Below are 25,207 nucleotides of genomic sequence, written 5' to 3'. Positions count from 1 at the left end.
GAGAGGGGGAAAAGATAAGTTGGTGGTGGGTGCACAATGCACTGCACACCGCCTCAAAATCCAATATTAAAGTTACACGTGTGTTAAGCATACTCATTAAACACCCCTTTCATTTCAGGAAATTACCGCACCATATCAATTCGAATCTTTATTTTCTTTTCCTTTTTCTATTTTCTTTTTGTGAGTCGAGGCATTAAAGGACTACCATTCTCATGCTAAAACCGTGAGCTCTCTTTATCTCTCTTTGCTTTTCCATCACACTTTTTTTTTTCACATTTTCCTTGGATGTGGTATTAAGTTATTAGTAAATTTATGTTTTAGTTATTTAATTTTAAAAAGTTATAAAATTATCATTGTATTATTTAAAATTTTTTTATTTAAGTAATTGGACTCTTAAAATTATTGTTGTATAACTTCTTTAATTGCACTATCTACATCAATCGGAAAGTCTCATTTTTTTTTAATTTTTTTCATGAAATAACTTTTAATGTTACAAATCTGTAAACTAAAATCCAAACATCTTTCTTATTCTATTTTCGATACTAATCATCAATTTGACTTGAATCTAAGGTTTTTCTACTCATTAATAGTCACTAATTTATCATATTGATCGTTGAATCATTGTTTTGAGAACGTTAGCAAAGTTTCTTTTTTTTAAATGGTAAACTACCTAATTGGTCACCTAACTTTTAGGGCGCTTTTACCTTAGTAACTCAAGCGTTAAATCTCTAATGGTGGTTAACTATATATGTCATTATATTTACACTTTCATTTTGGTCACTCAAAAAATATTTTTTTAAGTATTGTTTGGGGTAAAAATATCAATGATTAAAGTAAAAAATTGTAGAAGCTAAAATAATACACAAAATTTGTCAATTTGTACTTGTTTATCCTATTGTCGAAAATTCTAAATTTGGGTTTTGAAATATAAATTTTGAAATATTAAGGGTTCGTTTGTTTACATGTAAAAGGTTTTACGGAAAATATTTTTTGTATTTTCCTGTGTTTGTTTCACAGAAAACAGCTTGATCAACGGAAAATTACTTACAGGTCAACGGAAAATAAGCCTTTTTCCTTGTAAAATGACTTACCCTTTTAAAAAGCGTAAGTCATTTTCCCGAAAAGAGCTCCTCAATAGATAATTTTACTTTTATATAAAAATTAACTTAAATCAAGTTTAATATTATTATATTGACAATAAATTTTATTTTTATTTTTAAAAATATTTAAAATATTATATTTTTAATATTATTAAACATACGTATTTAATTATTTATATTTAGTCATATAATAAATTATTAATATAATTAATATAATTTATTATTTTTAATAAATTATTTAATATTTAAATTTTATTTTAATAGTAAATTTAAAAAATAATAATTTTAAATAATATTATTCACATATTATTGAAAATATCAATATTAATATTTTAATACTAAATATTTATTACAAATTATAAATATATTAATAATAAATATTTTATAGTATAAATGTTAAAATATGTCATAAGTTTATATACTCTTAACAAATTTGCAATTTAGTTCCTGTACTTTTATTTTCAAGAATTTAGTCCCTCTACTTTCTAGATTTGAAAATCAAGTCCAACTGCTGATATTGTTGATTTTTTTTGTCAATTTTGTTGAAATCACATTTTTTAAATAAAAAAATACTCAGTTGGTAGTCATGTAACTAAAAAATAATCGTTGCAATGAACTTAAATTTAACAAAATATTTTTAATATATGTAAAAACAATGTAAAATATAAAATTATAGATATAAAATAAACTCAGTTAAACAATGAAAAAATAAATAAAAAATCTCAAATGCATGTTTGTTTAATTGAAAACGACTTTTATAAAACAAAAGAAAATATTTGACACAGATTCATTCAAACACCAGAAAATATTTTACACAGATTCATCCAAACACCAGAAAATATTAGCTTTTCCAGAAAAGTAAGTCATTTTCCAAAAATCATTTTCCGGAAGCTATTTTCAGGGAAACAAACGGAGCCTAAGATTCAAAATCATAGTAACAAATTGGTTGATATTATCAATGGAAAAAAATTTTCAATAATTTATTTAATTTATTTTGATGTTTTGAAATTATTTTAAAATTTTTTTGATGAAAATTATTGTCTTTAATAGTTGCCTATAAAACCCAAATTTCTTTTAATTATATAATCTTGAATCTTCAATGCTAAGCTAAAATAAATCATTGTAATTAATTAAATCGATTGACATTGTCCATCGATAATTTTTTAATAATTTATTTAATTTATTTTGATGTTTCGCAATTTAAAATTTAAAATTTGAATATTAAAAAAAAACAAAATTTAGAATTTCAATCGTCGTTAGGATTTCATTTTGGGTGACTTAAATGAAAGCGCCTTAAGAGTTGGGTGACCAACTAGGTAGTTTATCTTTTAAAAACTTAATAGTATAGTGATTTTAATAAAAACCTTCGAATAATTTAATGATTTAAATGAAAACTTTTCAATAAATTACTGACTAATTTATAACTTTTTAAAGTTTAATGGCCAAAATATGAACTTAGAGATAATTTAGTGATTTTGAATTTAGTTTACCTTATTGTTTAATGTCTCGTGAGTTTTGGTGGTTTTTGTATTTATCTTCTCCTTTGTCATCACTCATCACCCGCTAGTATTTCCTGTAACACCCCTTACCCGAGACCGTTTCCGGAGTCGAGCACGAGGCATTACTTAGCTTATCTTACCAATTCGGAGCATAAAAACTAGGTTTGAAAATTTATTTCATTATTCGCAACAAATCTGTCCAATCGCACAGCAGTTACTAAATTAATTATAACTTGAGCTACAGAACTCGAAATTTAATTCCGTAAATTTTACCTGAAACTAGACTCATATATCTACTCTCCATAAAATTTTTAGAATTTTTGGTTCAGCAAATTAGTACAGTTTATTAGTTAAAGCCTCCCCTGTTTCACCACCTGACTGCCCTGACCTCTAGTCACTAAAAATAAGTTTTCTCACTGTAGGATTTTCATATGAAGTTCTTACTTGTTTCTACAGAAAATAGACTCATTAAGAAATCTAAGCATGTAAATTTCAACTCATAACCATTTTTGTACAATTTGTAATTATTTTCTAAACTCAGAACAGGGGACTCCAAAAACAGTTCTGACCCTATCTTACTAAAATTCACATATCTTAAAATATAAATTTCCTTTTTCTACACCGTTATTTTTTCATGAAAATAGACTCAACAAGCTTTAATTCCATATATCATTCACCCTCTAATTCATTTTATACTATCTTGGGTGATTTTTCAAATTCACGTCACTGTGCTGCCTGAATTCTGTTTCTTTGCAAAATTTTATCCTTTCATGATTTCCATGCATAATTTATCACCTAATCTTTCATAACAACAAACACCTTCATCCTTAATCATTTTAATAACCATACATCATCAAATACTTACACATTCTCATTAGCAAAATCATCATTACAAACATACAAAATAACTAAATCCCTATACATGCCATAACTCAAACGTGTTTCGATATAAAATACCGAGCAGTTGTAGTTGATAGTGTGGACGATCTCCGACTTCTTTAGGATCCTTGAAGTAGCTTTGCAATACTATAAGAGAAAGAGAAATAAAAGAAGTAAGCATAAAGCTTAGTAAGTTTACTGGCAAATAAATAACAATATTTAACTTAAATAATTAAACTCAATGTCTATATCTCTAGTTTACTCTTTAGTTGATCTCATACTAGTTCTCTTACTTGTTTACTTAGAATACTTGTGTGCATAACTTACTCAATCCTTGCTGCATCGTTGAACATCAATTGATAGTATAATAAGTTCTTAAGTCTTACAACTTACCTGAGCTTGCCATTTATGCTTTAAACTGAACTTTCATGAACATGATTCGTTTACAAGCCCGTTGAGCTACATTGGAATAATTAGGATACTCGGGTCTCTTCTGATAATAACATGCCAAAGCCATGTCCCAGACATGGTCTTACATGGGATGTTCTCGTGATGGTGCCCATGCCATGTCCCAGACATGGTCTTATAGGGGACCTCTCATCTCGGTGCCAACGCCATGTCCCAGACATGGTCTTACATGGGACCTCTCGTCTCGGTGCCCATGCCATGTCCCAGACATGGTCTTACAGGGGACCTCTCATGATCTTAAGGATGCCAATGCCATGTCCCAGACATGGTCTTACATGGGATCTCTTTACCCAAATGTCATGACATTCGTATCCAGTACCATCCTTATGTATCAACGGGACTTTTAAATTTTAATTCTCTATCATTTCATGCTTGGATCATCATCAAATAAATTCATAAAATAAATTCATAATTGCTGGAAATTAACAGCATTAATAATAAATATTGAAATATTGCATTTATTTACCGTAAACTTACCTCGGTACCAATTATAGCCAAATTCACCAACTTAGTCTTCAACTTTATTCTTCCCTTTGTCTAACCTCGAGTTTCATACTTCTTGATCTAAAATAGTAAATTTAACTTATTTAATAATCACATTCATCAAAACAGCCCTCGACTCTAACTTTTTCAAAATTACAATTTTGCCCCTAAACTTTTACATAATTACATTTTTGCCCCAAGGCTCGGAAATTAAACTTCATCTCTTATTCTTATGTTTTATAACATTCTGAACATTTTTCCCTTCTATGGCAACATCAAATTCCCACTCTAACATGTACTTATGAACATTAGGTATTTTTACCGATTATGTCGTTTTACTCGTTTTCACTTAAAATCGCTTAGCAAAAGTTGTTTAACATAATTTCTAGCTTCATATTCTATCATAAAACATCAAAATAAACACTTTTCACCTATGGGTATTTTTCCAAATATAAACCCTAGGTTAAATTATTGCTAGAATAAGCTAAATTAAGCTACCGGGATCTCAAAAACGTAAAGAACATTAAAAACGGGGCTTGGGATCACTTACTATGGAGCTTGGAAGCTTGAAAACCCTAACTATGGCTTCCCCCCTCGCTGATTTCGTTCATATGAAGAAGATGATGATTTTTTCCATCTTTTTCCCTTTTAATTCATTTTAATTACTAGATTACCAAATTGCCCCTAACTTAAAAATTTTCTATTTCACTTATCTCATGTCCATTTTTGTCTACCAAGTTACCAATGGTATAATTACCATATAATGACCTCCAATTTAAAGTTTCATAACAATTGGACACCTCTAGCATGTAGAACTCAACTTTTGTATTTTTTACAATTTAGTCCTTTTGACTAAATTGAGTGCCCAAACGTCGAAATTTTCGAACGAAATTTTCAAAAAAATCATTTTGTGAAATTGTAGACCATAAAAATATAAGAAAAATAAAATTTTTCTTATCGGATTTGTGGTTCCGAAACCACTGTTCCGATAACTTCAAATTTGGGCCATTACATTTCCCATCGAATTTTGGCAAAATCTTTTCTCATAATTCAGAAAGCTATGCAACATAAATAATTCTAATCAATTTTTTTTATATTTTCTTTATTTTCATTTTATGATTTATAAAAATTAGTTTTTAAAAATTTATTATTATCTCCTCTCTAAGTCTTAGTTTAACAATGCTTCTTAAAAATACTTTTTACGAGAAACTAAATTTTAGCTTCTTAAAAAAAATATTTTTGGACCCATTTTTAACTTGGAGAAGTACTTTTTCTCTAAAAAAGTAGCTTATTTAGAAATGTTTTTATCTCAAAAGTACTGCTTAAAACACACCCTAAATATATTATTTTCAAAGTTCAAACATAATTTTTTCCACAAAATATAATATAATTTTAACACTCCACCCAATATTTATCATTATTATTTTTATATTTTAGCAGATTGTAATACCCCATACCCGTATTCGTCGCCGGAATAGGTATGAGGCATTACCAGATTTTACCGAATTAATTTTTCATTATTACGAGTTAAATACTATTCATTTATCGAAACATGTCATGAAGTCCCTTGGTTGGGCCTCCGAAGCCCATAATATACATTGGGACCAAATCGGGATTAAATTAAAACCATAAGAAATTTTTCGCAAAATCTCGAAGTTTTTTTTTTAACTCAATATAACCGTTTTATAAATTTTTAACCTTCCCTGCAATTTTAAGCCGAGACTAATCCAACACAACCAATCCATTTCAACATATTTTCAAGATAGATTTAACATATTCATAAGATAACCTCATCACATACCAAAACCAAAATTTGTTAGCCATACCAATGGCTAACCATACATTCATTTCACATTAACATTTACTTTACTAGCTTATACATGCCATTGATTTCCAAAATAAAGTTTCTTTGTATACCGAGATCTTGAGGTTGATAGTGTGATGCGTCTTCGACCAAATCCGACCTCCGAGCTCTTAACACTACAAAACAGGGGAAAAGGAAACAGGGTAAGCACTTTGTGCTTAGTAAGCTCATGTAATAAGAATTATACTTACCTAATATTTTCAATACAATGTAGTAAACATTCATACATCCATTCAATACATTGTTCCCCTAACATGCACAAACTCAATATTTAAGTTAGTTCAATAATTCCATGTATCAATAATATATATATCACGATTGATGAGCTCATCAATACCATGATTTTCATTCCCTTGTTATTTTTCCATATTTATCCCGTTGAACTTCTTGGAATTTCGATGGATTTTCAGGGGTACACTTTAGTGTACAAATCCGGGTCCGTCAATTCATATTAATGTGCGCACATTTCCATTTCAGAGAGCACACTCTCGCGAACCTCATCCTTACAGCGGGATTACCTGTCTAGGCTAAATCCCCTGTAATTATAAACTCATAGAGTATTGTTGGGATTACCAGTCCAGACTAAATCCCCTGCAATGACAATTACTCTAATGAGCTTGGATTTGAATTACTAGTCTAGGCTAAATTTAGACGCTAATTCAGATTACCCGTCAGGGCTAAATCTATTTTCCACATATTCTTCTGGAGGGCTATATCAGGATAGTGTCACGAGGCTAGACCTTTCGTCTCGCAAACCGTGTGGCCTTAGGCAATCCGTTTGCTCCAAGCTCACCTAAGTCAGCCTTTACGCCCAAAAGTGAGGATTCCTTAGAACTCCTCCAAGGCACCAATTTGTATAGCGGAAGCGATTGTGCCAAAAGAAGCTACAAAAGAACAACAGAAAAACCAAAGAAAGAATGCACACAAAGTGTTTGAGTAAATGCTCAAGGAATTCTATTACTCTTAATAATTCACCTTACAATGGATGAGTACAAATGAGGGGGAGGCTCTCTATTTATAGTTGAGCTCCCCCAAAACCGACGGTCAAGATACATTTACATCGACGGACGAGATTCACTATATCCCTTGATTTTAGGGATTTACAAGATTTTCCATATCAAATCTAATCTAATCTTTACAAGATATGATTCTCTCTATGTTCTAAGATTAGTTACCAAAATTAGCTTAAGTTGCCATGTCTTCATCATCGGGCCAACTAGGCTTCAATCTGACAGGCTTCTTCAATAGTTCTCTGAATCGGGCCAGTTCTTGTGGGCTAAATGTTCCCCATCTAATCGATAGACCTCTATGGGGCGTTTCTTGTGCCATGGTCACGAGCTTTGCACTTTGGCCCGTGACAATAGGATCACCCGTCCGGGCTAGATCCTTTTTACCGTCAATTCCCTTTCAGAGATCCATCGAATTTTCCTTGCATTCAATCGGTATATCTTTTCCCTTTTTATCAAATATATTAATGTTTCATCAATTTTCACACAATGAACATTCAAATCATATTCACATCAATAACAAACATTTTAAGTATTTAAGAATATAATTCAAGTTACACGAACTTATCTCGATACTTGTTCGTAAACAAAAAATCTACTAATCCTGAACTTTTTCTTTTCCTCGATCTAGCTTCGTATTTGAATTTTCTGGATCTAAATAAATAAATTTAATCATTAATCTAATACATTTCATGTTCATATGTAACATTTTCTATAATTTCATTATTATTTATAGTGCATTCAAAGTCCCAAATTAAGATCCGCTAATTTTCCCCGAAACTAGACTCGCATATCTTTTTACCATAAAATTTTTAGAATTTTTGGTTTAGCCAATAAGTACAGTTTATTCTTTAAAGTTCCCCTATTTCACTGTTTGACAGTTTCAACCCCTCTTCACTAAAAAATAATTATCTCATTGTATAGAATTTAGATGATGTTTTTGTTTGTTTCTTCTGAAAATAGGCTCATTAAGGATTCTAAGCATATAAATTATAACTCATAATAATTTTTGTAAAATTTTTAATGATTTTCCAAAGTCAGAACAGGGGAACCCGAATTCATTTTGATCTTATCTCACAAAATCTATTATCTCATGATTTACAATTCCATTGCTTACATCGTTTCTTTTATAAGAAACTAAACTCAATAAGCTTTAATTTCATATTTTATTCATCCTCTAATTCAATTTCTATAATTTTTGGTGATTTTTCAAAGTTATCCTACTACTGTTGTCCAAAACTGTTTTAGTGCATGATGTTAATTACCATTTTTCCCCTAAGCTTTCAATAAATGATAATTTCATCTCTACTCAATTAACCTCTCAATTGAGTTGATTTTTCTCAATTAACACTTTAAAATATTTTATAACCTTTGTAAATCAGAATTTTAACACTAGACTTTAATTCCAAACTTTTTTCACAATTAAGTCCTACAAATCAATTTCTATTGAAATTACCTAATAAAATCATCTCATAAACAAATTAAAGCTTCAATTTCATGCTATTTCATCATAAAATTACAGCACTCAACCATAGTGACTTTCAATTTCATCCATGAAATCAAAAACTAATGAATTTAGTAATAGGACCTAGTTGTAAAAGTCTTAGAAACACAAAAATTACAAGAAAAATGCAAGGATTAACTCACTTGGTGCAAAATTATGAAGTACCAGCTTGAATAAACACCTAGGACATTTTTTGGCTGATGATAATGAAGAAAATATGAAGAGAATTCTAGATATTCCAATTTGGTCCTATTTTTATGTTAGTAAAATTTGTTATTTTCCCATTTTACCCTTATTTCACCAATTCTCCTAATTTTTCTCAGCTTATGCCGCCCAAAATATCTCCTTTTAGGCTTATTTTCAATTTATGTCCCTCCTCATTTAACAATTGAGCTATTTAATCCTTTTAGTAACTTTTACACCTTTTTCAATTTAGTCATTTTCACTTAATTGACTACCCAAACATTAAAATTTTCTAACGAAATTTTAATATCATATTACTAACATTTCATAAATATTTATAAAAATATTTTTGACTCGGTTTTACGAGATCGAGGTCTCGATACATTATTTTTACCCAATTTCTTCAATAATTTCTTTTTCTAACTAACCACTAAATCGGTAAAATTCTTCTATCTATATTTTCATACGATTTTCCTATCATATCAATATTCATGCAAAAATATTAAAATAAATTTATCGTTAAATTGGATTTGTGGCTACGAAACCACTGTTCCGATAACCTTTGAATTTAGACCATTACACAGATAAACCCCCCTCCCCCCAATTTGGATTGCTAAATCAATGTTGTATACAAGCAAGCCATTGGATCATGAGAGATTTATTAGTGGTATTATTATTATTTTAACATTAATCTCATTATAAGTTTTTATCATATCTGTTTTGGAGCTACTTATACCTCCTTCCCAACCCTTAAGAGAATAATACGCTTCAGCTCACTCAAACTTATGTCCTCTTACACTAACAACAATACTTATACCAATCAAGTTAATACTCAATCGATCGTTAATGTTATTTAGTCACATCGCATTTGTGTCAATAACGTGATTGCAAATGAGTGAATATGCATATATAATATTGTTAATTTACTATGTTTTTAAATATATTCTCCATTTGAATTTTCAAATAAATAAAATAAAATAAACATAAGATAGTGTAGGACATTTCAAAAAATAAATGTATGATTGTAGTTCGTAAATAGTAAAGATTATAATGGTTGATAAACATTCAACTTGTTGATTTGCTTTTGGGGGTTGCCCTTGAGCTTATTATATTTACCCTTAATCAATTAAACAACTTGTAGTGCACATTTACTCTATCATTAACATGAAATGATTGTGTTTGCTATTGCTAAACCACCGAAGAATTGGAATTGCATGCACCGAATAAACTACCACGTTCTTGCAGAAACATAAAAATATCAAACCTTGTTTCTTAAATTACTATACAATAAGTGGGTTGTGTTCATTTGGAATATAATTTATTTACTTTTATTTTAAAAAATTTTTGAATATAAAAATTTAAATTCAACTGTTGAACTTAATTCTATTAAATTTATTTAATAATTACATATTATTAATGTAAAAAACATATAGAGGAATAAAAATTGAAATTTAACTTTAATGTAAAAAGAAAATACGAATGAGTACAGGTTTAAAAAGAAAGGAAGTCGTTGGACCTTCCTTTCATATATAAATAAATAATAAAAGATAATTTACCCTGTGCTTTTAATAAAATAAAATCGTGGATTTAGAAAATGTAAAATGGTTTTGGTACCCAAACGTACGTTCCTTAAAGTTGTATTATAATAGATAGTGTGTCCCAACTAAAATAATTTGTTCTCCAAACAGTTGCGTTTATATGCCTACCAAACTACCTAAATTACCCCATTACTGCTTATCTCATATCAAATTGGTATCGGGAGAAAACACTCCCAATGTTCACGTCTTGAAAATTCTAAAAGTTGGATGATGTTGAATGTTTTAATAATTAAATTTATGGGTAAACAAGTTAGATTATCATTCAATCAATTCGATTAACAATAATTAAATAAATAATTAAAAGATTTTATTAATATAATAAACTTAAATGAATAACGATTTTCAAGTTCAGGCAAGGACAAGAGTCCAAATGAACGCGGATACTTTGAATCTTTGAGATCTTGTTATGGGTGGTTTATGTCATGACACTGATGGTACTTGGCTATTTGGCTTTACTGAGAAATTAGGACATGTGCACATCACCAAAGCTGAGCTTTATGCTTTTTATAATGGTCTTCATCTGGCTTGAAAACATGACAAAAGAAATCTTGTTATCGAGTCAGACTCGCCTGTGGCTGTTAATAAGATTTTGAACTCTTTGAACTCCTTGCAACAACATGATCCTCTCCCCTTTGTGATCCAGAATTGTAAAGCGCTGCTTCGCCACAATTAAAATTATAGTCTTGTTTATATTTATCGTGAAGCTAATATGTGTGCGGATTTTTTGACAAGTTGGGCATTTTGACGTCACTAAATTAATTCACCGTACCAAGGATTATTCAGGAGGCATGATTGATGTAACTAGGTCTAGGCTTGTTATTCATTAAAACGGTCTTGGACCACTCCTATGTACCAAAAAAGAAAAAGAAAAAGAGTAAAAAGTTACGTTATCCCTATATCAAATTGCAAACTGAATTTTTGTTGAGCGCTGAACTTGAAAGTACTACTTACCAATTTACATAAGAAAGGCATACTATGACTTGAATTTTAGTAAGCTGAGGGAAACATATATAACTACTAGAAAATTTCTGTACACAACTCAGTGAATCAAAAAGAAGTTATAAAAGTGGAGCCAAAAACGGCATGGAAAGAAATAAAACATGCTTACTCTTCTTCTCCACCATCGTTTTGCAAAATTATCGTTTACAAACAGACTTACAGCGTTTTTTATCCCGGAAAGAATGGCTGGCTGACGGTGAACACCTGCTTTCTCATATGTCATAATCTATATCTGTTACATTCTGGGCCGCAGAGAGCTTTACGAGTCTTTCTTCCTCATCGTATCTATCAAGGTTTTCACAAGGAGCAGGGAAGATGGTCCCTATTACACGGCCTTCAACGAAGGCACACTGGAATATATGCTTCTTCTTATATGTTATCCCAATAGATATATCCCTAAACGTCACGTTTCTGATGGGAATATCTTTGCTTCCGTGTATTCTAACAGGTACACGAACTCCGTGACCATGTATCTCGGTGAAGCTAATGTCCCTTATTATTGGGAGGGCCTTTCGGTCAAAGTCATCGTCAGGGTGCTCATTGTAGTCTGTCTTGATGACAATTCCAACTCGGGCATTATCAAATGTAAGATTTCGATAGGTTATATCTGTAACATAACCACCTCTTCCAGCAGCAGTCTTGATTCGAACTGCACGCCTAGAACTCCAGACAAGGACGTTTTCCACAGTCACATTAGATACCCCACCAGACATCTCACTGCCTATTGATATGCCGGCACTGTTGCATGGTTTAGCCAAGGCAGATTTTAGTTAGAATCTGAAGAGCCAAGAAGTTAACAGATTGTAACTGGTTTAATAAAAAAACCAACTTCTGTTTCTATCTTTCAATGCCGAAATTGTTAACTACACAAAGTGTAATCAATCGGGCAGTAGAATATTCATGATGATGGAGAAAATCTAATTTAAGAACCTTCACCTGACCATGGAGCGGATAATAAGGTTTCGGATAAGAATGTTTCTCGAGGGTCGTCCATAAGCTATGCCATATTGATCCCAGCCACTCTTTATTGCAACTGCATCATCACCAACACTTATGTAGCAATCCTCTATTACCATATCTTCACATGAATCTGTTTACGACATAAATGAATTGCATTTATTTACATTCAGAATGAATTAATATATATTTTTTCCATAGCAACTCGTCAAGCTGAAATGTAGTGTACACGGGAGCTGGCTGGTGATTTGATGATGTTCACCCCATTTACAGAGATGTGTACACAATGTTAATTTTCCTTGTACACGTCAGGAAGGGAAAGGGAAAGGTGATAAAAGACAAAAGAATGAAAGCAAATTCGAAGTAATTTGCCCCAACATTTCACAGAATTTGGTTCAGAATACTAATTTATACATTCTACATCTAAGTTATCAGCTTCCTGCTTCTTTGCAGTTCCGACAAACCACAAATTGTTCCTCAATATGCAATAACATTCATTCCATAGATTATCAACCAAGCTTGCTAACTAACTTGGCCAAATCATAAACTACACTATTAAGGGGAATTCTGTATCAGTGACTTGTATGTGTATCTAGAGCCTTAGCTGCCGAAATTTCTCATAGACAAAAGTTTAAGTTTTATAACTGGGGATTACTTACCAGGATCAATTCCATCAGTATTTGGGGCTTCAAATATGGGAGCCAGGATAGTAACATTCCTGACTGTTACATTCTTGCAGTCATATGGATGAAAAGTCCAAAAGGGAGAATCGCGTAAGGTTATATCAGAGATTACAATGTCACTAGACCACATTATCTGCACAAGTGGACCCCTGCTGTGGTTGAGTAGCTTTTGACGATACTTCTTCCACCATGATTGACCCTGTCCATTTATGGTACCATTATGCCCTGTTATTTGAGAAGACAAAACGATAGAATTAGACTCAGCCAGCAACAAACGATTTATGCAGATGAAAATCTTACAAAATGACTTAAAAACTTCAAGTTCAAGCAACTTAAGACGAACATATTACAAAATGACTTAAAAACCTTGCAGGCTATTAGGGGCAGGTTTAATAAGCTAACCAGTTATAACAACATCTCTGAGGTTTTGGCCGTGGATTAAACTCCCATACCGAGATCCATTATGCTCTCTTCCGTACCCATATGAAGGCAATGGAGGCATTAAAGCCCACCGCTTCTCCTCCTGTTATAATACCAGACATTGTAATTGTTGACAACAAACCACAAGGTGAAGCCACCAAAAGTTAATTAAAATGGGAAATATCGATCTTACACTAACACCATTTTACATGCATGAAGACGACTAAAATTTCTCTCACAATTCATAACCTATACAACAACTAAATATGTTAAATAATTTGTGTGACATAGCTTGTTTAATTACCATTTTTAAATGATACTAAGTTCTAAAGGAAAAGAAGATGAAGAACACGAACCTGGATTCCAAGAATCTCAGCATCTTCAGCTAGAAACAAAGTCATATGACTAGTAAGATTAAACGGTGCCGTAAGCCACTTCCCAGGCGGCACATTGAGCTGCGCACCACCTCTCTTCCCAAACTTGGAAATCGCCAAGATAGCCCTCTCAAACGCTGCCGTTTCATCGGCGACCCCATCCCCGACCCCACCGAAATCAGTCAAATTAAACGCGAAAGGACGCATCTTGGGCATAGGCCGACCCGGTCCAACTTTGGCGAATATCGAAAACCCACTCCCACCGATATTCCATTGCCAGAAAAAAACCGAACCGAAAGCTGCGATCCAGAGGAGAACAAAGAGCGTTTTATGCGAAGAAAGAAACGCCGGAATCCATCTCTTAAGTTCCAGCCTTTGTTGTTGCAACTGAAACCGCCCAACCGGCAATGTCTCCACCATTTCTGGGTTTCTTTTTTAATGTTAACAGAAATTCGGTTCAAGAACCAGTCTTCGGCAGTTGGGATTGAAACACAGAAAAGGAGAATCTTTTGTACAAGAAGAGTGAAAAAAGAGCAAAAGGGTATCTCTCTTTTATGGGTGAAATGTTAACAATCGGTAGCTGGTGGATCGGTGGTTCGTAGATGGAGGAGTGCATTTCAAGGGAAGGCTGTAATGGTGCAGGTGAGAGAGAAAGAATCATATATTCTCAGCAAAGATTTATTGATTTGGGTGGCATTAGGTTGTACGGAATTACCATGTGCTGCTTGGCTTAATTATGACACGTGTCTTTATATTAACTTACAAGGAAAAGCCCTTGATCCTATACCTGATGATAGTTCACTTTACAACTTTGATATTTCCCTTTTGCATGTGCATTTATTCAAAGTTTATTTTATGTAATTTCATTGCCGATGATCTTCACATGAAAGAAGTAAAAATCTGAGGTCTCTTTCACGGCAATGAGAAGCAATATGTATATATATATCTATTGTGTTAGTAGGTGATTTTGTTGAAGTGTATCAATCGTGTTTAGTTAATGAAAGGAATTTTAAAACCAGCAGGTGAGTTATACTCATCAAAAGCTAACAAGTAAATGACAGGCTTTTTTTAAGGTTTTAGAAATTACTACAGATTATTAAAGATTTAGGATGTATTTTCAATCATATTGTGTTCATTACGTAATGAAAATTATATTGCAGGGACATTTTGCTGCTGTAATTCATGCTCGTTTATGGGTTTTGAAGGAGATGTCCAACGTATTAGATTTTATAGCAATTACACGGAGTCTGTTCCCTGTCCGAGATTGAAGTTAAATCTTTAATGGTGTAACCCAAAATATCAATGGCAAAGCAATGCATTAACCTTGACATTGACAAGGTCAAAACGATTTGCAGGCCTCACTTTCTTCCTTTCATTCCCGTAAACTCTCCTCCTATCTCAAACCTCTATTCCAATTCCTATTATTAGAATCGAATCTAACACGCTACCTATCTGCATCGTTCAATGTCTCCTCTCAAAGCCACATACAGTTTACCGGCATGGCACACTTGCCTTTTGTCAGCCCAGAGTTAAGCAACCGCAAACACAACCTCTCAAAAAATAACTTACAGAACCACATGATTTCTCCGAGCAGCGGCTCGTTTCTATCCGGAGCTTTACTATTTCCGGTCAGTAATGACCGCTGTTCGCTTCTTCCTTTTCTTCTCCCTTCTAATTACCCTTTCTTTTCCCTCTCTTTGTTTCTCTCAATCTGATGCTGACACTTTGATTAAGCTCAAGCAATCTTTCCTACAAGGTGATTTGAATAGTTGGATTCCAGCACCTGGTTCCTCTCCTTGCTTGCAAAAATGGGTCGGCGTCATCTGTTCCGGGGAGTCCATTGTTGGCCTCCATTTAACAAATTTACACCTTTCCGGAACCGTCGACGTTCAACCTTTGCTTCAACTTCGTGACTTGAGATCCATTAGCTTAATGAGTAACTTTTTTACAGGTCCATTCCCGGACTTCAATAAACTCGGCGCTTTAAAATCTTTATACTTATCTCATAATCAGTTTAGCGGTGATATACCGAGTGGTTATTTTTCGTCTATGAGATCTTTGAAGAAAGTTTGGTTGAATGAAAACCAATTCACCGGCCGTATCCCTGAGTCTTTAATGCAATTACCCCATCTCTTAGAACTCCACTTAGATGGTAATCAGTTTGACGGAGCAATCCCACCATTGAAAACTCCGAATGTTCTTAGATCCCTTAACCTAACTCGTAATAACTTACAAGGTCGAATCCCGGAAAGTTTCTATAATTTCAGCGCCGCTTCATTTGAAGAAAACGTAGGACTTTGTGGGAAACCGCTGCCGAAAGATTGTCAAGGAGCTCCGCCGCCAGTTCCAAGTCCGTCAAGCAAATTCCTAAAGGAAAACCGAATCCATGGCAAGGCAATGCTTGCTGCCACGACCCTATTTATTGTACTGTGTTTCGTGGTAGCTTCCATGGTTTCCACACAGCGCAGGAAGAAAGAAGAATTAAGCATTCCAAGGGGACGTCGAAGGGACGAGCTGCTGCCAACCCATTTACCGCCGGAATCCTTCCACCGGTTGTCTGTCGATTCAAGCGGGAGGGGCAGATCTGGGTCGAAGAGAGACTCGACGGCGTCGCAGCCGACCATCAAGAATGCGATGGCTGACTTGGTAATGGTGAATGATGAGAAAGGTAAGTTGGGGTTGCAGGATTTGATGAAGGCAGCCGCGGAGGTGCTAGGAAGTAGTGGCGTATTGGGCTCTGCGTACAAGGCTGTACTGTCGAATGGATTGGCCGTGGTGGTGAAGAGAATGAGAGGGATCAATAGGCTGGATAAAGATGAGTTCGATGCTGAAATGAGACGATTCGGGAAATTGAAACACCCTAATGTTTTGACGCCATTAGCCTACCATTTTAGGAGAGAGGAGAAGCTTATTGTTTCAGAACACATGCCCAAGGGCAGTTTATCATACGTCTTGCATGGTACTCGAGACGTGGTTCATGCTAATTTGAATTGGCCGACTCGTTTAAAGATCATCAAAGGGATCGCTCGAGGACTCAGTTACATTCATACAGAGTATGCAACATACGAGGTCCCCCATGGAAACCTCAAATCCAGCAATGTTCTTTTATCTAATAATTACGATCCGTTACTAAACGACTATGCCTTTGAACCATTGATAAACGTCACCAATGTCGCCCAAGCATTATTTGCTTACAAATCCCCTGAATATCTCCAGTACCGACAAGTCTCCCCCAAATCAGATATTTATTGTCTAGGAATTATCATCATGGAAATCATGACAGGCAAATTTCCTTCACAATATCTAAGCCATGGCGAAGGTGGGATCGATATCGTGCAATCGGTCCAACTATCAATATTACAGAACCAAGCTGAAGAATTGATTGATCCTGAGATAGCGAACAATGCAGGTTCAGTTGATCAAAAGCTTCAAGTCCTTAAAATCGGAGCTGCTTGCGCTGAAAGTAACCCTCATAAACGATTAGACATGAACGAAATCATTAATAGGATAGAAGAGGTAAGTTAAATCCCAAGACAGGCCTTGTTTGCCGTAGTGCACGTAGGTGAGACCGAAAAAGAGTAGCTGAAGTTGCCGGAAAAGATGGAGATCCAGGCTTCGTTGTTTCCGGTTTTCCGTCGAAGAAATACAGGAAAAGCATTTGAAGATCAAGCCAAAGAAAATTTTGTCATTGGCATCTTCTTTAGTTACCAATAATTAAGCCATTTTATATTTTTTTTTGTTACTTTTATCTGATTTGTTTAAAAGTTAGGATAATGAAGTATTTTCAAGAATGATTAGGATGTAATCTTAGTCATGTTTTTGTCTATTTCCCTTTTGGTTTTTGGGAAGACACCTCAATTTGTACTCAGAAATAGTGATGTATTGTTGATTTCCTTTTATGCTTCATACATACCACATGTAATTATCGTATAGACCCCAAATTGATGCCCCAGCCAACTTTTAATTTTAATTTTTAGGTAAATTTTTGTTTTGGTCACTTAATTATTCAAAAAAATTTATTTAAGTTGTAGGGTTATTAAAATTTGGTGCGATATGATTTTCTCTATTCGCACCGCTTACACCAATCGGAAGCTTTTTTTTTTCTCTTCTTTTTTATAGTTTAAATTTTTTTACGAAATAATTTTAGACGTTGCGAATCTGTAAATTAAAATCCAAATAGCTTTTTCCACCGATCTTTGATATTGATCATCAAATTGACTTGAATCTAAAATATTTTTTTATTTGTCGATGGGTACTAATCTGCTATTTCGATCGTCAAATTGTTGATTGGAGCTCGTTGGTGTAACTTTTAAAAAGATAAAAACTTAATAATCTAGTGACTTAAGTAAAAACTTTTAAATAATAAGTTCAATGACCCAATTATAATTTTTTTAATGAATAATTAAAACAAAAAGTTATCTGTAATTTAGTGATTAATAGAGTAGTTTATGGTTAAAGGTGCATATGTGATGACAATTGAAAGAATTCGATTGCATATTATCAGTGGGTTAAAGCCTTGTAGCCATAGAATCCAATCTAGCCCAACAATCTCTGATAGGCAAAGATTTCCAGGTCTATCTAACTAACATGTTTGGAAAACAATATATATGTGTGGATCCCACTTTTAGGTAAGGTATTAGGTAAGCCTTGACTTTCCAATTTGCTATTAAGCGACAAAGATCGGCATAGGAATATCAAAGGATCATCATCCCCAAAACCGAAAAAAGGGAGAAACCCAAGTATGTTGTTGGAGTGAAACACTGTCTGTTTGTGAAGTTAAGAAGTCCAGTGTGTAGCTGTGTACGGAAAAAAAAGCATGGTTTCTGCATCAGAGATTGCAACAAAGTTGAATCTGGCTTCCCACCCTGAAGGTGGCTTCTTTTCTGAAACTTTTAGGGATAGTTCTGTTATGCTCTCCACATCTCAACTTCCTCCTCAATGTAAGCACCTTGTCTACATGCCTTATCTTCTTTTTCTTTTTTCTCCTTTGATTGTAATTTTTTCACTTCTGCTGCAGTAGATTAAGATCAAGTCTTTGGATCTGGGTAACTTATAGGTTTTTTTTCTGGTTTAGGGTTCCACTTTCTTGTTTTATTTTTTAAGCAATTCTTTTTTGATGCCATCTGATCTATATATTGTTCACTATCATTCACGTATTCAAACCAATTGTGACCATCAAATTGAAAAAAAAAAAATACCAGTTGATTGTGTTTTCACTTCCCCCCCCCCCCCCTTTTTTACCCAGAACTCATTAATTTGATGGGAAGTGGGAAGCAAAAGATTTTGATTATCTGCATACCCTTTAGAGAGTATGTAATGGAATGCTCTACACTCTTAAAGCACCTTCCTAATAAACTTTGGTTGGAATTGTTTACCTACAAGTTTCAGCTTAAATAGCTGTGCCCATGTCTGCAATTCATGAAAGTTGTGAAATTTTTAATGAAAACTGGTTTCTTGATAGTTTGCAATAATTCTTTTTTTTTTTTTTTTTTAAATCTCATGTATGCAAATATTTACTACTTCCGTGGTAGTATTTCCTATTGTAACATGACAGTATCTTCACCGCAGACAAAGTCGATCGTGCCGTTAGCACATCTATTTACTTCTTGTTACCGGCTGGGAGCGTGTCTCACCTTCACCGTATACCCTGTGCTGAGACCTGGCATTTTTATTTGGGAGAACCTCTTACGGTAATGGCCTGCATTGGTCTTGTTCAAACCAAAACAGTTTTCCTTTCTAATGACATGGAACCAATTGGTAACTTGAAATGTTCTTAATTTTATGTTGATGAAGATATGAATTATGTAAGAAATATAAGCTTTTTTGGGGTTATAGACAAAGTCCTTGTTATTCTGGGTAATTAATGAAGCATACTTGAAACAGGTCTTGGAGCTGGATGAGAAAGATGGGCAAGTAAAACTAACATGTCTTGGACCTGATTTGTTGAATAATCAGAAGGTGCAGTACACAGTGCCTCCAAATGTTTGGTTTGGTGCATTTCCAACAAAAGATTTCAACATTTCGACTGATGGGGCAGTGACGAAAAATGATCCAAGGGATGCTGAGAGCCATTATTCACTTGTAGGATGCACCTGTGCACCTGCTTTCCAGTTCCAAGACTTCGAGCTGGCAAAACGATCCGAGCTTGTAACTCGCTTCCCCAAACATGAGCATCTCATTTCTTTACTCACTTATCCTGATTGATACAAAGCTTCACAAATTCATCTCACAATCATGAATCGGTTTTATTTTCCCATCTTCTGCTGTGTTAGTATAAGGTTAAAAACGATCTAGTCTAGCTGTACTGTCGACTGCATTCTGCTATGTATGTTGTAATACATGGCAAAAGAGATTAATAAGAAACTCGTGCCCTGAAAATTTGCTAGTGATCCATTATCAAGCAGCAAAGCTAAGAAAGCACTAGAATAGAAACTGAGGAAAGTTGAGCATCTAATGATTCATGAAACATGACTAATCATGTTACATAGTAAAATGAAGGTGAAACCGGCAAGAGACTGGACCAATTTTGAACAATTTCTACTAAAAAATGAAATGTTTCAAGACCCTAAACTCATTGTCACTGAAAAACTTTACCATAGTTCTGTTTGCTAATGTGTTTAATACCCCATGTTTTTGGAGGTGCAAGGAAATTGTCCTCGGTAAGAATCCTTCATGCCTACCGACCCTCGTTCAAATTCTAGGCCACGAACGTGATGTGAAACTTTTAGAAAAATGGCAGGACATGTTAATCAATACCAAGGAACTCCATTATGTTTTTCATAGAGCCCTTCAGATATGTTGCATCCCTCTCTGCTTTCTGAGCCTGGAAAATGGATAGAAACACAAATTCAGAGTGTAAGAAACATTGACAAGAGGAATTTCATAATGAAAAATTCTTAACTATAGAGGGAGCTAAGACCATCTTTCTGAAATCCCTCTTTTAATTAATCATCACCAAAACCAGATGAAAACAAATGTGAGGAAGCCTATGGTAAGCGGAAACATCCACCTAGTCTCCATAACATGCAGGAAATAAGAATGTGCTCACCCTTTTAATCTCAACCGTGGATACAGCAGTCATATGTGAAGGAAGCTCCTCTTTTTCCATGTCCTGTGTAACAAATAGCATTATAAGAGAACCAATTCCTCAAGCCAACAAAAAGGCATAAAACAGCATACCATCTCTCCTATTAAGACCACATTCTCCCTACGGATTATATTTAGACCCAAGGGTATGTCACAGTACAAATCACCCACAATAACTCGCTCACAAGCTCCTTCTAGAACAATACTAGCTGCCAATGTGGAAGGTTATCACATCACCGATTCATTCACAACAAAAGAAGCAAAAGAAAACAGAAAACAACTGAGCAAAGAACTACCAAATTGATCAAAAGAACGCAGTAACCCCAAACGATGACGGCCATCTCCCAATAACACAACGAGTTTCTCTGCAAAATATATAAAATTCCTTAGCCATGTTCACCAATAATTAAAGATCTGAATCACAGAAAGTTATTTAAAAAGGGGCCAATCTCTACAACACGAGGATGCAAGGAGCCAAAATAACTACAATAAACAAACATTCAAGGGATTTGAAAACATATATAATAGAACCCAGTGCTTAATTTACACCACCAACTCACTCTCCCTGAGGTACCTTTTTGTCAGAGAAATATAAATATTTTTGTCTATTTTCCAAGCTCACGCCAACAAGTTGGACATGCAATTCAATACCAACCCCTCCCAATTCTTAAAGAAACAAAAATGAAGAGAATCCAAGAACACAACTTCACCAAGGGAAGGAACCCGATATGGTGAAGTACGTAAACAAGAATCAAATAGTACCATTAAACAAATCAAAACCTCACATCCAAGAAAAAATGGGGAAAAAGGGGAACGTGGAATAATCAAATATTGCAAAATAAAACATCAAAAACTTCAATTGCATTGGCTTAATTTTACTACATCTTAAACGGAGAGGGATTACTTACTGCCAAGATAGGTAGCAAGAGAAGTGTAGAGAAAGCTATCGTCATGGCCAATCCGAGACATTGAATTTAGTCTTCTTTAATACTTCAATTCCAATTTTACAAACAAATGGCATTAGCTTGCTATTCAACCCTCCTAAGTTTAAACCACTTCTTTCCCACCAAAAGAAAAGAAAAAGCTTAAGAAGATCAAATCTTTAAAAGGAAAATTTCTCTTTCAAACCCAAAACCCTACCTTTCTTTTCCAAATTATTACGGGAAGCATTTACTAAGTTGAAAAAAGAAAAAGAATAAAAGAGAGAGATAGGAAGACAGTTTGGTTAGTTATTTGAAAAGAGAGGCAAAATTAAAAGCCGTGGTGCATGGTGGATCAATCATTGAATCTCTTTCTCTTTTTAATATTCTTTAATTAATTAAAAGCCAAGTAATTGTGAATTGAATTACCCATAATTGTTAAACATAAGCAGCAAAACTGAGGTCCAGAATGATATGGCGCCAGTCCATAAAGGGCAGGGGCTGCAGTGAAATGGCAAAAAGATTCCCTTAGCGGTAGCTGTTAGCTGCATAAATACCTGAAAACCGTGAAATGGGTCTTCCTTTTCATAACGAAATCTCTGCCACAACTATCACACCAGTGATACATTTTTGTCCCATCACAACTAAACAAATGTTTGCACATGCCTCGTTTCTATGCAATGATGCCCTATATGCCGTGATATTATTTTTGTTGGATCCCGAATATGATTACAAAAAAATAGCTGGTTAATTATTTGTTTCTCCTGATAAATTTCTTTCTTCCTACTCAAGTTATTAATTACTTTTAACAAGCCCTAACGAACATGGAAACTGCATATGCTGTAAAATCATGCATGCCTCTATACTGCTGCTGTGCTTCCGAGCATTGCAGTTTTTCTCTCAACTATTTCTATTTACGTGTGAGTAAAATTAGATTTAATTCGAAAAAAATTAAATTTTGAGTCACTCGAATTGATTTTTTCAAATAAACTCGAATAAGTAATTCAAGTTTCGAGTTAAGTTAAATTTAGAATAACTCAAATAAAATATTAGTGTAAATACCCTTTTGACCCCTATTAATTTTGAAAATGAACAAATCAGGCTCTCTCAACAAAAACTACAAAATAATTTGTAAAATTTAAGATATTTATAGAAATTCTAAAATATATATTTTTAAAAAATTATAAAATTCTAAAGAATATATGGAAAAGTTAAAAATTTGTCTAAAATAATAATTTTGAGACCTAAATAAATAAAGTAACGATTCAAGTTTATCATACTAAAATTTTTTTTCTTATTTTATTTTCAAAGAGCTTTCAAATATATGTCCTCTAACATGAAAATTTTCAAATGGATAAAATATAGCTTCTTAACTCGAAATTTATTCACTCGATTCGATCAAATGTTCACCCATATTAAATTCTATCTTATTCTTGAAAAGAGGAAATATTTAGTACATTGAAATTTCTAGACTTGACAAACAAGGTTAATGAATTGATAAATACCCTATAAGATATAGTAAAATATTTAAATAAATAAATATTTAAAAAAAACAGACATATAACAGTAAGCTTTATTTTTCAGCCAATGAGATATGACTGAAATGAGAGGAGAGGGGTGTAAGAGGAAGAGGAGGCAAAAAGGGGTAAATTTACCATACAACCCTTTTAAAAAAATGGAATTAAAAAGTGATATAGTCCCCGTTTGGAGGGGTTGGAAAATTGAAAGTTGAGGTGTATAGGGCATTTTGGAATTTGTCAATGAAAGGATTTTTCTTACAAAATCACACAACCCAGTGCACAAAGTAAGTATCAATCATTGGGTGGTTTACCAAACCGTTTCAATATGGGAAGTACATTAATCTAATCTACTACAAAAAGAAAAAGGTATTTTAATCTAATCACCCTTGGTTTAAAATCTAACTAACCCTAAATTTTCTTTCATCATTATTAATAATAAATATGTTAAAATATAGTAAATGGGGATCCATAATTTAGTAAATGCCAAAAATTGAAAAGGCCCACATCTTAACCCTGGTTTGATGTAAAACCCATGACACAGCCCACAAACATAGAAAGCACTGTGTGTATTAATTTCTTTTTCAGCTTTGATTTGTCTCTCTTTATATCACCCACATGGCGCATATCTCTTTCACTCCCCTGCTCCACTCACTTCACAATATATAAAAAACTTACAGAGCAAAAAGACACACACAGCATTCAATGTTTGGTTCCATGCAATGGCGATTTCAGGTTCAGACACTCAAAACCCAACAAGCAAACTGAGTACCCCCCTCGAGACTCACTGCGTTAAATGCGACTCTTGTGGCTTCACCGAGGAATGCACCGTTGCTTATATCATGCGTGTCCGTGAACGTTACCAGGGCCGTTGGATTTGCGGGCTCTGCATCGAGGCGGTCAAAGATGAGGTTGTGAGATCCGTAACGCTTATCTCCACCGAGGAAGCATTGGATCGTCACATCAGTTTCTGTAATAAGTTCAGGGCGTGGAGTCCTTCAGATGAAACAGAGCACCCCATTTTTGCCATGGGAAGAGTTCTTCGACGAAGCTTGGATTCGCCCAGACCTCTTAGGACTAAATCAAGTAGCGTATTGCCCGGACTTGAAGGAGTCAAACGCCCTTCTCTTCTTCGATCCGATAGTTGTTTCTCAGCTCTTTCTATCTAAATCTCAACAAAAGGTAAATGTATCAGGAAAAAACCAAAAAAGAAGAAACCTATCAGATTGATTGTTACATATATAAAGGGTCTTTATGGCTCAAATGTTTGGGTATATGAAATTTAATCTATCTTATGGTGTTTTGAGTGTGTGTATATGATGACTGCTTCAGGTTTGAGAGTTACTTTGATTTAGCCTATGTTGTTTTAGTCTTCTATATTCTTGAATCTTGGGGATAATATTTGAAGATAACAGTTTGGTATGTCTTGATTTTAGGATATTTGGTAAAGAATCTTACATCATGTGATGTTTTATGAAAATGGTAATGTTTAGTGAATCAATTTTCAGCTTGGACAGCTGTGAAAAATGGCTTATGTGGAAAGGGTGTAAATAAATTCTGGCATAAAAGGTAAACACACACATTAGGGGAAAAAGAGAGGAAATTTCCTAGAAGCAAAGGAAATATCTTTAAGATTCATGTTGTGTAATTTCGTTCTAATAATACA

General features: G+C 33.8%; 5 protein-coding genes across 6 annotated transcripts; 3 read left to right on the top strand and 2 right to left on the bottom strand.

The window, feature by feature from the left end:
* Positions 1-11,519: 11,519 nt before the first annotated feature.
* LOC107907090 (probable polygalacturonase) lies at positions 11,520-14,672 on the bottom strand. 2 transcript variants are annotated; one of them, XM_016834304.2, is made up of 5 exons: positions 14,001-14,672; positions 13,627-13,747; positions 13,201-13,449; positions 12,521-12,617; positions 11,520-12,322 (listed from the first exon to the last, which is right to left on the bottom strand). In XM_016834304.2, the coding sequence occupies exons 1-5, from the start codon at positions 14,436-14,438 to the stop codon at positions 11,797-11,799; spliced, it is 1,431 nt and encodes a 476-aa protein (XP_016689793.1). In that variant the 5' UTR covers positions 14,439-14,672; the 3' UTR covers positions 11,520-11,796. The 2 variants fall into 2 exon arrangements, with proteins under 2 accessions (XP_016689793.1, XP_016689792.1); XM_016834303.2 differs by having other exon boundaries at positions 12,521-12,674; positions 14,001-14,671.
* A 539-nt stretch (positions 14,673-15,211) lies between these two features.
* LOC107907091 (pollen receptor-like kinase 3) lies at positions 15,212-18,051 on the top strand. The gene has a single exon (XM_016834305.2). It carries the CDS (start codon positions 15,654-15,656, stop codon positions 17,541-17,543), a length of 1,890 nt encoding a protein of 629 aa, XP_016689794.2. The 5' UTR covers positions 15,212-15,653; the 3' UTR covers positions 17,544-18,051.
* A 451-nt stretch (positions 18,052-18,502) lies between these two features.
* Positions 18,503-20,396, top strand: LOC107907092 (uncharacterized). The gene is made up of 3 exons (XM_016834306.2): positions 18,503-18,958; positions 19,587-19,708; positions 19,902-20,396. Exons 1-3 carry the CDS (start codon positions 18,835-18,837, stop codon positions 20,220-20,222), a joined length of 567 nt encoding a protein of 188 aa, XP_016689795.1. The 5' UTR covers positions 18,503-18,834; the 3' UTR covers positions 20,223-20,396.
* Positions 20,397-20,530: 134 nt separating this feature from the next.
* LOC107907093 (sm-like protein LSM1A) lies at positions 20,531-22,418 on the bottom strand. Its single transcript, XM_016834307.2, has 5 exons — positions 22,013-22,418; positions 21,401-21,469; positions 21,198-21,313; positions 21,067-21,129; positions 20,531-20,841 (listed from the first exon to the last, which is right to left on the bottom strand). The coding sequence occupies exons 1-5, from the start codon at positions 22,071-22,073 to the stop codon at positions 20,764-20,766; spliced, it is 387 nt and encodes a 128-aa protein (XP_016689796.1). The 5' UTR covers positions 22,074-22,418; the 3' UTR covers positions 20,531-20,763.
* Positions 22,419-23,826: 1,408 nt separating this feature from the next.
* LOC107907094 (uncharacterized) lies at positions 23,827-24,844 on the top strand. Its single transcript, XM_016834308.2, has one exon. The coding sequence runs from the start codon at positions 24,264-24,266 to the stop codon at positions 24,708-24,710; it is 447 nt and encodes a 148-aa protein (XP_016689797.1). The 5' UTR covers positions 23,827-24,263; the 3' UTR covers positions 24,711-24,844.
* Positions 24,845-25,207: the final 363 nt, after the last annotated feature.

The sequence above is a fragment of the Gossypium hirsutum genome, chromosome D05 (genome assembly GCF_007990345.1).
Source record: "Gossypium hirsutum isolate 1008001.06 chromosome D05, Gossypium_hirsutum_v2.1, whole genome shotgun sequence".
NCBI classification, from domain to species: Eukaryota; Viridiplantae; Streptophyta; class Magnoliopsida; order Malvales; family Malvaceae; genus Gossypium; species Gossypium hirsutum.
This window is presented reverse-complemented; position numbering and strand designations above follow the sequence as displayed.